General features: G+C 41.9%; 1 protein-coding gene across 1 annotated transcript; it reads left to right on the forward strand.

The window, feature by feature from the left end:
• The first annotated feature begins 3,723 nt into the window (after positions 1-3,723).
• Positions 3,724-9,964, forward strand: LOC121437478 (cancer/testis antigen 55-like). The gene is made up of 5 exons (XM_041637346.1): positions 3,724-3,799; positions 4,661-4,845; positions 7,511-7,655; positions 8,834-8,946; positions 9,764-9,964. The coding sequence occupies exons 1-5, from the start codon at positions 3,724-3,726 to the stop codon at positions 9,962-9,964; spliced, it is 720 nt and encodes a 239-aa protein (XP_041493280.1).
• Positions 9,965-14,146: the final 4,182 nt, after the last annotated feature.

A 14,146-nucleotide genomic window follows, 5' to 3' on the forward strand; every position in this document is an offset into this window, starting at 1 on the left:
GTGTGGTCTCATGCACTGTCCTTGCTTGGGACTGGCCGCTTTTGGGACCCCAGCAGCTTGCAGCAAAACCATTTGCATGGTGTGTCTATCTGGCTGCCCCTTGCCCACCTGCTGCCCACATGGCTAGCTTCCGGGGACGCCCAGGGGAGCAGCCACCTTGGTTTGTGGACCTGCCGCTGGTCTCGACCCTGCAGCAAGCTGCTGGGAACCTGCAACAAATCCATAACAGTTGGAGAGGAGAGATGGCTCAGAGGTTAAGAGCAGTGACTGCTCTTACAGAGGACCTAAATTTGATTCCCAGCGCCCATACAGTGGCTCACAGTCACGTGTACCTCCTGTTCCAGGGGATCTGATGCCCTCTTCTGACCTCCACAGGGACCAGGTACATGCATGGCAAACAGAGATAGATACAAGAAAAATATTCATACAGTAAAAATAAACATATAATTTTTTAAATTGCAATGTAGAACTTGATTTCCACTGGGTTATATATGTTATCAATGGCAGATTTCAAAGCATGGATTTAGGTCTTCAGTTTTGATTTTATTTTTGTATTTTCTGCCAAATTCTGTTTTCCAGAAGGACAGCAAGACAGTAAGCAATGTTCCTTCATGGCCTCTGCTGTGGTTCCTGTCTCTAGGTTCTTGCCCTTCTTGAGTTGCTGTCCTGATTTCCCTCAGTGATGGAGTACAACCAGAGAGTTGTAAACTGATAAAAGCCCTTTCTTCCTCGAGTTGCTTTTGGTCATGGTGTTTGTCCCAGCCATCGACACTGAGACAGGGTTTTATACAAAACACAAATGTTGTCTGCTTCGGCCTAATGTTTAGCTTACAAAAGATTTTGTTTAGAAAATGGGGCTCATAGAGCAGACAATCTAAATTCAGCTGTCTTTCACCAGTAGCCCTGTTTTCTAGCTTTTTGGGATATATGGTACATTTTCTCATTATTTAACATATTTGTCTAGTAATTTTATGTGTATGAATGTTTTGCCTGCATGTATGTATGTGTATCATATACTTGCCCAAATAAGTCAGAAGACTCCATCAGATCCCCCTGTAACTGAAGTCACAGGTGGTTGTGAACTACCCTGTAGCAAAAATTCTAACTGTTCTTAATAATAAAAACCCAGAGGCAGATGTTAGGGGGCGAAAGCTGAAAGATCAGAGAAGCAGAACAGTCAGCCACTAGAGAGTTCTGACCTCTACCAATGCTCAGACCAAGGGTCAACCCTATCTCTACAAATCCTCAGACTGCCTGCTATCTCAACGAAACCTCAGACTGCATCCAAGCTCCTGTCTCCTCCTTCCTCATTTTCCTCTCTCAGCCCAGCCATATACCTTCCTGTCTCCACCTCCCTAGTGCTGGGGTTAAACATGTGTGACTTCCAAGTGCTGGGGTTAAATGTGTGTGACTCCCAAGTATTGGGATTAAAAGCCACCACTGCCTGGCTCTAACTCTCTTTAAGACTAGATTAATCTTGTGTACCCCAGGGTAGCCTTGAGCTCACAGAGACCCATCTGCATCTGCATCTGCATCAAAACTTCTGCCTTGTTAGAACACAAAGTATCACTACACTAGCCCTTGGATTCTGGGAACTGAACCTGGTCCTCTGTAAGAGCAAGTAAATTCTCCTAACCATTGAGCCATCTCTTCAGCACACATTCTTTTTCTGTACATTTGAAAGAGGCTTTTAAACTTTCTATATAGCTAAAGTGGGCTTGAACTCCTGATCCTCCTCCCTCTACCACCCAAGCACTGGAATTTTAGGTCTGTGCTACGATGCTCAGCTAATTATTGAATATTATCAATATTTCTTACTGTGCTTTGGTTTTTCCTTGCCATATATATATATATATATATATGTATATATAAAACTATAGAGCATATTTTCTTGTTTTCTTGTGTTTATTTCTTTGTATGAGCTTTTGGATAAATTCCTGTTTGATCATTTTCTCGTTTAAATAATAATTTAATTTTTGTGTAGGTTTTTTTGCCTGCTTGTACTTATGTGCACCACATATAGCAGGTACCTGTGGAGAAGCAGATGGCATATGGAGATTATGGATCATTGTGAGCCACCACGTGGATGAGCAAGTACTCTCATCTTCAGAGCCAACTATCTGACCCCTTCTTAATGATTTTTGCCATAGGGAGATGAATGGCCAGGATTTCTTGTCATCAGGGACAAGACTGTGGTCATCTGTCAAGCAGTGTGCAGCACATTCTGTATTCAGGCAAAATGCCTAGTTCAGGAATTTTCAAAAAAGCACGATTCAGACTCAGGTTTTCCACTTTCAAAATAACAAGAGAAGTCTGTTCAGGTAGACTTACTGCTTTTCCTGTCCTGAATAGGAAAACTTCTGATTACATCAGGCCAAAAAACATAACTTGCATAGTGCATCAGTAAGGATCTGTCCAGAGTGAGCAGCCGGGAGAGGTATGTGCTCTTCATACTGGCGTGGGGACTCTGTCCAAGTGTGAATGACAGAAACAAATGTATATAAGCATAATTGCATGAAAGACCCAGACACACTCCAGGTAATGAGCTAGAAGCTTCTTTAATGTCACAATCGTTATAATCCCTTCTTTTATACATGAGATATTGGGGGGAAAGAGGAAGAACTTGAATAAAGAAACCATTACAGCATTTCATCAGCCCTATGAAATCTCTTTAACTCAATGGGTATGATATTCCTTCATTCCTAATGAGAGATACACTGTGCTGTAGAACTATCTTCCATTCATTTAAATAGTGCCAGCTAAGATTCAAAGGCAGCCAGCAGAATCAGAAAATCCAAAAATCAAATTAATATCAAAGGGGACAAAGAATCATCTGTCTTATACTGAAAGAATTTTCAGTGAAAGAAATAAAGACCCTGCATGGTAAACTAAATCCGGGCAATTGTCTGATAAAATAAAATATTCAAATAAGATTCTCACTGTTCTAATGTAAGATAATAGGTGATCTATATTCAATTAAAAATTTAATGGACAAAAGGCAAGAAACAATCTGAGAAATGGAATCTAAAGGAAAAGAAGAATCCAAACAATGGAATAAAAAATGAAAAGGAAATTAAGGATACAGTTATAACCTATCTAATGACAAGCACATCAAAGGAAGTTTTGGTACACTTAGTGTTGAAAGAAGTTATGTTATGTCAAAATATACGGAATAGAGTGATAAAAAGTGAGCCAAGGGATGTTTAAACTTAAGTGCTTACAATAATAAGAAGGAACCATCTCAAATCAATAAATTCTCACCCAAAGAACTTTAAAAAAAACAACGAAAAAAACACACCAAAGCCAAAAAGTCCAAATGAACCTGAAAGCGTACAAAGCAGAAACGCTAAATAGGTAGCCACACACTCCGGGTACCCGTACTAAGGGCCAACTTTTGAAATTTCCATAGACTTTTCTATTGGTTCTCTTGTGTGGGGGGCGGGGCTAAATTTCCCAGCTCAGCGTCAGTCGTTATGTATAGCCGTGACATCAACAAAGCCTTGCGTCTCATTGGCTGGACATTAGTGACCTCGTGCAGTCTCCCTGGAGAGGGCACACACAGGAACCTGGAAGCAGCAGAGGAGGGACCCTGTCCGAGGCTCTCCTCAAGTTGGTGGTTAGCTGTTAGCTACCAACTCAGGGAGGCCGAGGAAGCAAACCTGTGGGTCAGGAGATCTCAAGCCTCATCAGAAAGCCGCTGGGTTGCCCAGGCCGGTGGCAACTATGCAGAGAATTCTGCGCGGTATTTTAAATTTCTTTTGGAGGCGGGCAGAATCTGATGGAAAACTCCAGATTCAAGGTAATCCTTTGGCTCTGAGAGTCGTTCTCCCCGTATCCCCCACCTAAGAAGACTCCTCAGAAAGGGTCTTCTCCACCATGAGGTTCTGTGGGGCTTGAATAGCGGGGAGGGACCGGCCGCCATGCATTGTGGCGGTTAAGTCTGAGGGTCCTTAAGTTGCCAAGCGGTTAGGCGAACAGTGAACTCTCCCTAAGTTCCGTTGGTGTGCCAAGGCAGGAAGCTGTTTGGATGAACTCAAAGGACACGTGACACGAGTCTTTGTGGGCTGTACTGTCTCTGCCTTTCCCAGGCAAGATGCCTCTGTGTAGTCCCCAGTGAAGGGGCGCATCTCACGTTGAGAGTGAATGTGGCCTTGTTTCCCAAGTACACACTATCTGATGCCAGGGGGCGGAGTCAGTCATAGGGAGGGTACCATGAAGGAAGGTGGCCGGTTGTCCCAGCAGGATACTGGAGCCAGATCCCCAAACATTACTTACCCATCGTGCTTGTGACCAATAAAAGGCAATTTGGAAACATGTCCTTACATCTGCTCAGACCTTTTAATGCTCTGTCAGAGTTTAGAGCCAGGGCTATGCATTTGCTGCTGGTGATGAGGCAGGCTTGCCCTAGTAATAGTGGGGGTTCCCAGAGCTTCCTGAGCAGGGAAGATGAGCGCTGCTGCACTTGTGCTCTCTGGGACAGGTCACCCACAGATGCCATGGAGGTGTCATTCGGTAGTCACAACCTTAGGGAGCAGAAATGGTTACTGTGTTCAGAGAAGTGACAATATGTGCTCACATCTGCACAGCTGGTCAGAGTAGGACTTGTGTGTCGCTTGTATTTGATGGGAGCCAGTGTGACCTTGGTTTACCTGTCTCATAGATAACTTCAAGCTGAAGTCTGTCAGAGGAATTGTGACCCATCTCTGCCCCGACTATGGCTGGATTAATGAAACCATCTTCTTTAATCCTGACATGGTATGTGGAAATGTTCCAGTGAATGTTGGAATGAGCGTCATTGCTCTTATAGAAGAGGATGAAACAACTCACGCAGTGAAAACCATCAAAGTAAGCCTGAGTTTGCTAACATTCCCTCACAGTAATGGCATTTTGATTATTCCTCTTGGATTAAGACAAGCAACATTGTGGACATAGGGTCAAAGTTGACCTTCTCCTTTGAGTTTAGAAGACTTGATGCTCTAAAATTCAACTGCAGTGATGTTTTTCTGTTCCTAAATCTTTTGCATCTCTTCTCCTAGTATTTGAACAACATAGTAAATTATGGTCATTCTATTCCCTCCCCCCACTCCGTAGCTTGCATCTCTTAGTGAAAGCTGCTTTCTATCCTATGCATTCAAACTAGTAGAATTAGCACGAGCAGCCCTGTGTGCACCATACTTTTAAATACACCAATTAAGATCTACTTAGCACACACAAATGTCCACTATTTACATACCACTGGATGACTTTAAATTTCTTTTAGCTATACTATCTAAATTGATTATCTCACCAACAGGTTATATAAAAGCCTTTTGCCAGCATTGGTAAACATAGATTATTAATTTCTATTATTAAACTATTATAAAAATAATTGTATATTTTATTATTGTAAAATGAGAACTAATATAGATTTATAATATTTCAAATTATAAAAATTTTTATTTTTTGGTTTCTATATGTGTGTGTTGCCTGCATGTGTTGTATGCATGTGGAATCAGCATGCAGACATGTGTGGAAGTCGTAGTTCAACACTGGCATGTTTTTCTCAGTTACTCATGCCCCTTTATATTTAGAGACAGTCTCTCCCAGAACCTGGAGCTCACTGTTAGGGCTATTCTGAACTGTTCAGAAAGTTACAGAATCTGTCTGTCTCTACCTTCAGGACTGAGGTTACAGATGGATTCCACCATATCTTGCTTTTATGTGGAGGTTCTGGGAATCAGCATTTAGGTCCTATGGTTGCACAGTAAGCACTTCACCCACCAAGACAATTTCCTACCTCTCAAATTTCTTTAAATCTTAGTGATAAAGTAGCAATTTTCTCTTTTTGTTCTTCTCATTAGTTAAATTCATAATAGCTCTTTCCATGCTAGGAAAAAATATCTATCTTTGTTAGGAAAAATGTTCATGCTTCTTCCCATTATTTTACTTAATGCTCTGTTTTCTTGATTTTATGTATAATTTTAACATATTATAAGTATTCTCATTGTATCTTCTTGTTTTATCAAGAATTGTACAGCTAATGTCAATTCACAATTTATGCAAACATTCATTTCTTTTCCATTTTATCTATTCTTGTTTTAGGAGACAGGCTCTTAATCTGTTTATCATATGCCTGGAATTCATCATGTAGCCTTCACTGACCTCAAATTCACAGTCGTTCTACTAGTCTCTTCATTCCAATTGCTAGGATTACAAGCCCCATGCACTGTGTCTTGGGTTGGTTTTGTTTCTTTCTAAAAGCTGTATGAGTATATAAGTGCAAACATGCAAGCATTCAATCACCCTGTTTTTGACATACGGTCCTAAGACAAGGATCCACGTAGTAATAAGAGCAGCGGGGCTGCATCCCCGGCACCCGGCCGCCCGCATGGCTAGCTTATGCCCCGAAATAATTACTCGGAAACTGTATTCTTTTAAACACTACTTGACCCATTAGTTTTAACCTCTTATTGGCTAGCCCTTACATATTGATCTAACCCATTTCTAATAATCTGTGTAGCCCACGAGGTGGCTTACCAGGGAAGATCTTAACCTGCGGCTGTGTCAGGTGGGAGAATCATGGTGACTGCCTGACTCGGCCTCTTTCTCCCAGCATTCTGTTCTGTCTACTCCGCCTACCTAATTTTCTGTCCTATCAGGCCAAGCAGTTATCTTTATTAGTTAACCAATGAAAGCAACAGATAAGATACAAGTCCCACCTCCATCAGATCCACATCTTGCTTTGTAACTTGTTGTATGTAGTGGCCCTGTACTGCACATTGGATCATTTGACTGGGAAGGGCAATAGAATATTAAAATCTTTTCTTAAGCCTGAAGATATATCTTTATTCTTCTCTTTGTTCATGTTATTTCTATTTTTAAAGATTTACTTTATTTTTAAACATGTATACATGTGTCCCCGTGGGTTTATGCCACCTGTGTATAGATGCCTGCAGACAGCATTAGCACTAGTGTGGTAGAGCTTATGGCATTATGAGCTGCCTAGCATGGGTGCTTGGAGACAAACTCAGGTCATCTGGAACCAATATGTGCTATTCACTTCTGAGCCATCTCTCCAGCCCCATTAATCATATTTCTTAGGTTAAAAAAATAGAACTGGCAGAATACAAGTTTTCCAGGAAAACTCTGAACTTCTTCAAGGTAGAGTATATCTGTGATTTTCTGTAGAGTGGGAAATGTGAATGCATTCAACATAGGTGAGCAATTTATTTTTGGAATACATTTACCAAACCATGGAACAGGCACAGACAGTTTATGCATCTTCTCATGTCCATGATGATATATCTTATTGAAAGCTGTCATTTAAATGATTTCTGATGAATCTGGTCTGTTTTGATGTGAAAAATAAAGCACTCTGTCTCTGACAGGAGTCGTATGTCCCCAAAGTCCTTACAACTGTGACAAACCAACTTGTTAAGTTGCCATCGTTTTGATGGTGAATCATTTGCATATACAAACATCTGCTTGTAATTGTTATTTTAGCTGCAATCACTGTCTCCTTGTATTATAGGTAAAAGCCATGTCTGATCCTATCTATGGTATTGAACCATCAGAATTTGACAAAAGACTTTGCATTAAGTGTGTGACTTACGCAACACGGGACAACATCTTCATAAGCAAGGAAACATTTTTCCCCATGCAACTACTTTCTGGAGGTATGGTTTGCATTTTTTTAGTTCTTTAAGAACTTTATATAATGAACTTTGACCATTTTCATCTCCTCCCCCGAGCCCACCCCTCTTCCCTATACACCCAACTTTGTGTCCTCTCCTTATTCACTGATCAAGTCCAATCTGCACTACTTATACATTCAAGGATGTGAAGGCTTCCCCTGGAACATGGTGGACCTACCAGTAGCAATATTCTTAATTTTTATTTATGTCTATGAGTATTTACATGCACATATGTGTACTGTGTGTGTGCCTGGTACCCAAAGAGGGCTGAAGAGGGTCTTGGGTCCCCTGAAACTAGAGTTTCAGATGGTTCTGAGCCACCATGTTGTTGCTGGGAACCCAACCTCTGCTAGAGCACCAGGAGCTCTTTACTACAGAGCCATCTCTCCAGGACTGAGATTATAAACTTTTGCCAGCACATCTGACTACATTCAATTTCTAGCCACTGAACACATTAAGCATGCAAGGGATTTACATAAAAAATACTTCAATCACTGCAAAGCCAGGGTGCAAATAGTTCTTGTTCCTTTTCTCTCCACCTCTTCTCTATGTGTCCTTGTTCTAAAACACTGTTAGTCTCAACAGTCAGACCCTCTGACTTTGACTTTAGCCTAGGTACACTGGGAGGTACTCAGATTCAGCAATTTGCTTCTACAAATGTTCCTGGCTGCCTCTCCAAATGGAGATGTGGCTATTTGAAGAGGAATACCAGTGATTCTAACAAATTGCTTTCTCTGAGACACACAGTTCTTAGTTGTCAATATCTGACTGTTAATGAAGGTAGAAAAAGCAGTGTTTAAAGGATTATAAACTTCCCTTATTGTAGGAAGATATTCAAGGTATCTGTGATGGGTTTTATTTTATCTTTTGTTTTTTGAGACAGGGTTTCTCTGTGTTGCTTTGGAACCTGTCCTGGAACTCACTCTGTAGACCAGGCTGGCCTCAAACTCACAGAGATCCACCTGCCTCTGCATCTGGAGTGATGGCATTAAAGGCACAAGCCACCATACCTGTCCAAAAGGTATCTATAAGCATTTGGAAAAGTGACTTTACATTCCGGAAATGTTGGTCATCCTATTGCAGTGACAAAGGGCCTTAGGTAATGTGACATGACCTGAGCGCAATAATATTTACCCTTCTAATTTTCTTGGCTGTTTTAGGATTTTTGCCCTTTAAAGGGGACTTGTTGCTGGTTGAGTATTCCTTGAAGCCAGGTACTTCAAACATCACTATTCACTCTGTGAGCCTGCTAAACTCCCAGAATATGGATGAGGTAATTTGCTTCCATGTTGCCCTTGTCATGGGTAGGTAACTGCCTATCCTTCCTTCCTGATAACTTTCTTTCTCAGAATTTTGTTTGGCAGTATATCCCCTGCAAAAGTAGACACATTCACGAATGTGAATTAAAAAAGAAATAATAGGCCAGGTGGTGGTGGTGCACGGCTTTAATCCCAGCACTCGGGAGGCAGAGGCAGGCGGATCTCTGTGAGTTCGAGGCCAGCCTGGTCTACAAGAGCTAGTTCCAGGACAGGAACCAAAAAAGCTACAGAGAAACCCTGTCTCGAAAAATCCAAAAAAAAAAAAAAGAAAAGAGAAATAATAGAAAATAATGTAGAATATACACATACTTAATTCCTAGGCTGTGTGCTTTACTTGACGTTAGGATGTTCTGTGAACAGCAGTTAGAAAGCACCTTGACTGTGAGGCAATTGTGGGTAAACGTTGAGTGCACTGGGTTTGAGGTGTTCAGCCTGCTGATAAAGGTGGGTAAGACCATGGTCGGTACAGCCTGAGAATTAGATGTAAAGTCAGGGTGGTATACTGTGTGACCATATTGGTTAACACGAATGGCACATCCTCTCATCACACGGGAGATAGAGTGTGGGGCCACCTTGGGTAGCTTGAGGGACATGTCTTCTCATCACACAGGAATAGAATGTGTCGATACAGTTTTCAGGTATTCCCTGTGTGTCTAGGATGAGAATCAGTGATGGGCCAAGGGACCTGCTGATGAGAGCCAAGGGGTTGTTGAGGGTCATCTGTGGTGGGCTCTGCTTCTCCATACTCAGTGTCTTCATTTCTCATCATAGGTCTGTGTGACCAGTATTGATGGAAGAACTGGCGTGGTAGACGACATCATCTTTTTCACCTTGGACTTTCTCCAGAAGCCTAAAGACTATACTCCAGGGCTGTACGACATTGTGAATGTAATTGCTGTGGACAGCATTCAACCAAACTGTTCTTGGAGGGCAGTATCAATGGTCCCAGTGGACATGTGTATTGACATTTAGTTTTAGGACAGCCGGATTACTAGCATCATCCTGGAATCAGAGGGGAAGCCAGTTTTCATTAATAAACTGCCCAGTTATTTTGATGATTTCCTAACAGAGCAGGAGATTGGTACTAAGCAAAATTTTGTTTGGCCTTTAATCAACCCTTCAGGGTTTTTATTATCAAAAGAGGCGAAATTCACAGGACTCAAGGGCCAGTCTTTTCTGTGGGTTTTAATGCATTATAGAATGATAGAGAAAAAAGAAGAAAACATAGGAGTATATGCAATAAAAATTACAAGTTACCATTAGTATTTCTATCGGAGAGCCTTGCAATTAGAAACAGAATATTTCTATTTCCATATGACTCCTGGGATCACGCCATAACACAGTATGGTGGAGGGATTGAGGTTTTCCCACTTGCATGCATCATACCAAGCAGAGGCCCCTTGGAAGGCTTTATGTTATGCCTTGGAAGTTTCATTCATTCAGTCAATACTTACTAAGGAAACAATAGGTAGAGAGTACGGCTCGGACATCCCAGTGGCAGGCTGGGATGGGCAGAGACAGAACAATAAACTGAGAACATATAGGTATACAATTATGGGGGTAGTGCTGCTGTAAAGAACAGGCATGCTATGGGGAATGTGCCATGCTAATGGGAAAGGCTGATTTGATTTAGGATGTTCAGGGGTGGTCCAGCTATTGGGATGGCATTTCACTGAGCAAGGTGACTCACGGAGTATGCGGAACTTGCTGTAAATTGCGCTTGTTTATTTGCTCTCTTCTTGGGTTTATTCAACATCTGATTTTATCTTTCTCATTTCCTCTTCCCCATTGCTCCTTCTATCAAATGTTAGGTTATATTTATCTTGATCCCCTATATGTAATTTGCATGCACACTCCTGCTAGTATACCTCCTCCCACTCTGGTACCCCTCTACCCCTTGCTTCACCTCTACCCAATCACAGAGATCTAATTTCCTCACTGCAGTGACATCCCCTTCTCACACATAGGAGGTAAGACCATTGTGCTTATTTGGTTCATTGAACTACTAAGTGAGTGAAAGAGGTAGCCAAGACCATAGGGATGGCTAGCCCGACCAGAATTCAGAATCAGAATGCTTGTTTTTTCTTTCTTTCTTTCTTTCTTTCTTTCTTTCTTTCTTTCTTCCTTCCTTCCTTCCTTCCTTCCTTTCCTTCCTTCCTTCCTTCTTAATTAAATTCTTAAGTCATCGTATAAACAATGAGTTTTGCTATGGCATTTTCAAAAGTATGTGCATGCATACGAGCATGTGTGCATGTGTGTGAGAGAGAAAATACTTTTTACTAATTCATTTTTGTATTCCACTGCCCCCCTCTCTGTTCGTTTCTTCTTCTCAAACAGTGTCCCTTTCTACTTTCACGTCACAAGTGTTCCATACCCTCTCTTTTTTCTGCCTTCCTTAAGATCTCTTCCCCTAAGGTGGAAAGGTTGTAAGAGCCAGAGCTGTTGGATGGCGTTACGGTAAGCAATGTTTTAGAGACACAACAGGGCTGATGTACATCTAAATTCACTGAGACTGACAGCATGCCTTAGACCTCCACAATTTCAAGCCAGACAAAAATCGCAGGACTAAGAAGGGGAAGTGAACATAAAGCCCCAACCCTAACCAAGAAGTTATTTGCAATTGATACCTGCTAGACAAGGGGAAAACCACTTCTCTTCAATGGCGTAATACTGGGAAGGTATATTAGCCACACTCCAGGGCAGACCCATGCCCAAGACTATTTGGCCAACACAAAACGAACTCCATATTTTTTTCTGTGTTTTACTTTAGTTTTTTTCTTATCTTGTTCTATTGGATCTTTGCTTGACTCTTTTGATTTTCATTTTGTTTTTATTTCTTTTTGACACAAAAGAACATAAAGTTGGAGGGAGAGGGAGACGAGGAAGACCTTGAAGGAGCTGCAGGAGGGGAAAGAATATGATCAAAATATATTATAGGAAAAATTATTTTTAAAGTAAAAGCCAGGAAAGATCTTTTCCTCTAGAGAGGGGCAACATTTCAAAATAGTACAGTAACATCATGCTACGGGAAGTTTGATTCCTGATTTATAAATACTTACAATTGATAGGAATAAAAGGCAGAGTTAAATAGAGGCATGGTGTAGACAAGTAACGGGTTGGCTGCTTGTACCTGCTCATAATATGAAAGGCCTCTGAGAAGAGAAAACAATTATTACCTTCCATTACTGAGGTGCAACATAACACAGCATTGTTCTGATCTTGATGGAAGGCAGTGTTGGTGGAGTACATGGGGGGAGGGAGTTGACAACCAGACATTCTTACAACCGATACTTATTGCGTGCCTGATAATGCCCGGGCCCTAATTACTAACCATGGGAGGAGGCCCTCAGAATAAAAAGTCCTTCTTTTTTTAGTGATTTTGGAAGAGTCACTGGAATCTACCGGATAATCTGAGCTAATTCTGTGTAAGAAAGTAGATATATAATGTAAGAGTAAGTTAGAAGAGTCAGATTATGATGAGAAAACATTCAGAAGTATCCAAAGGCCGAGTCTGACTAGCCAGGAACACTGCTTTAGCTAGAGAGATAGGGAAGGGCTCGCTACTGTAGAACTTTGACAACGAGAGCTAAGCAATGCAAGGGAAAGAGCCATTCAGCTGACAGGAGGAAGAACTTGCCAGCAGAGAGAAGACTAGTGAGTACAATGATCAGGAGGCAGGAACAGATCTTGCCTGGTCAAGGAGAGGGAAGGCCAATGGACTGAGCACTAGTTCTCAATGAGACACCAATGTCGCCTCGGAGGCATTTTCAAACTTTTGAGTGATTACTTTTTGTTTAACTCTTCTAATGGTGGGAAAAGCCTATTTAGAGGAGGAGAAGTGGTGTCAGGAAATAACATATTTGGTTCTGTTTAGAACATCATCAGGGACTGTTCATCAGTCCAGAGTGCAGAAAAAGGAAATTCTTGTATGTTATTGTTGGGAAAGTAAATTGCATCACCATTAGGGGAACCAGTAGAGAGATTCCTCAACATGTTGAAAATAGAGCTAGTGTTGATTCATTGATCCACGAATCCCATTTCTTGATATATATCTGAAGGAACTGAAGCCAAAGAGACATCCTCACTTCCATATTTACCGCAGACGCAGTCACCATAGGCAAAGCACGCATATGCGCCTGTGGCTTACAGTGGAAAACCAGGGCTTTGAATAGTAACAGTGGTTACCACCAGTTGCCAGGTTTGGGGATCTGTTTTGGTTCTGCATAGTATGCCATGCTTCCAAAAATGCCATCTGTTTTATAATCGAAGTTAGAAATAAAGATTTAATCCTATGCAGAGCAAACTGGTTTGCTGTCTAGACCACACCGGCACTGGTCTGATGATTCTGTCTCTCTTGCAATTACCTCCAATGAGCTCTTTGCTGGGTGTTGGTGGCCAACCTGGGAATGATGGTTTCTTTGACTGCTCCTTGATTTCAGGTCGCTGCTGACTGCCTTGCCCTGGCTGGTTAATGGAATCCTCTCCTGGGAGTCCCTCTGCAGCTCCACATGCTACATCCATCATCCTGTCATCTTGCCTGTCTTCTTCCATTTTCTGAGCCCCAATTTCTTTCAACAGCTCTATTTTTCTTCCCTCCCTCTAGAGTTGCCATCAGATCCCACCAGCAGGCTTGTCATGGAGATTGCCTGCAAAGTAATTCTTGAATGCCACAAACATTATTAAAGTCTATTTTCCATCATGAGCACTTCCAGCCCGGAGGAAGAATGCTGCTCTCAGGACCATCCATAAATAATTTTCGAAGATTCTCCTTCACAGTCCAGGGAACACTAAGAATATTTGCTCATCTCCTCATTACCTCCTCCTCTTACTAGCTCACTTCCAAGGCAATAACACATTTGAAATCTTCCTCTTAAGTCTGTGGGATGCCTAGCTCTAGACAGGAGTAAAACTAACCCTAAGTCTGGTGGAGTAGTACAGGAGAAACAGATGGTGGGCTCTCTCTCCTCCTGTCCCTTTTGCAGGCCAGGAAAACCCACATCCAGCCATGCTATTTCTATGATTTCGAGGGCATCAGAGTGCTGGGAAAGTTGCCTGGAACCTGGAGGGAGTAGGTAGCAGAGAGGTGGAGGCAGCAACCTCGCTTTCACTGGCACACCTCTCTCCATATGCCCACTCTTTGGTGCCAGTCCCCAG

Source organism: Microtus oregoni, unplaced genomic scaffold, assembly GCF_018167655.1.
Source record: "Microtus oregoni isolate MIOR12 unplaced genomic scaffold, Mior012 000052F_ref0000163, whole genome shotgun sequence".
NCBI lineage: Eukaryota > Metazoa > Chordata > Mammalia > Rodentia > Cricetidae > Microtus > Microtus oregoni.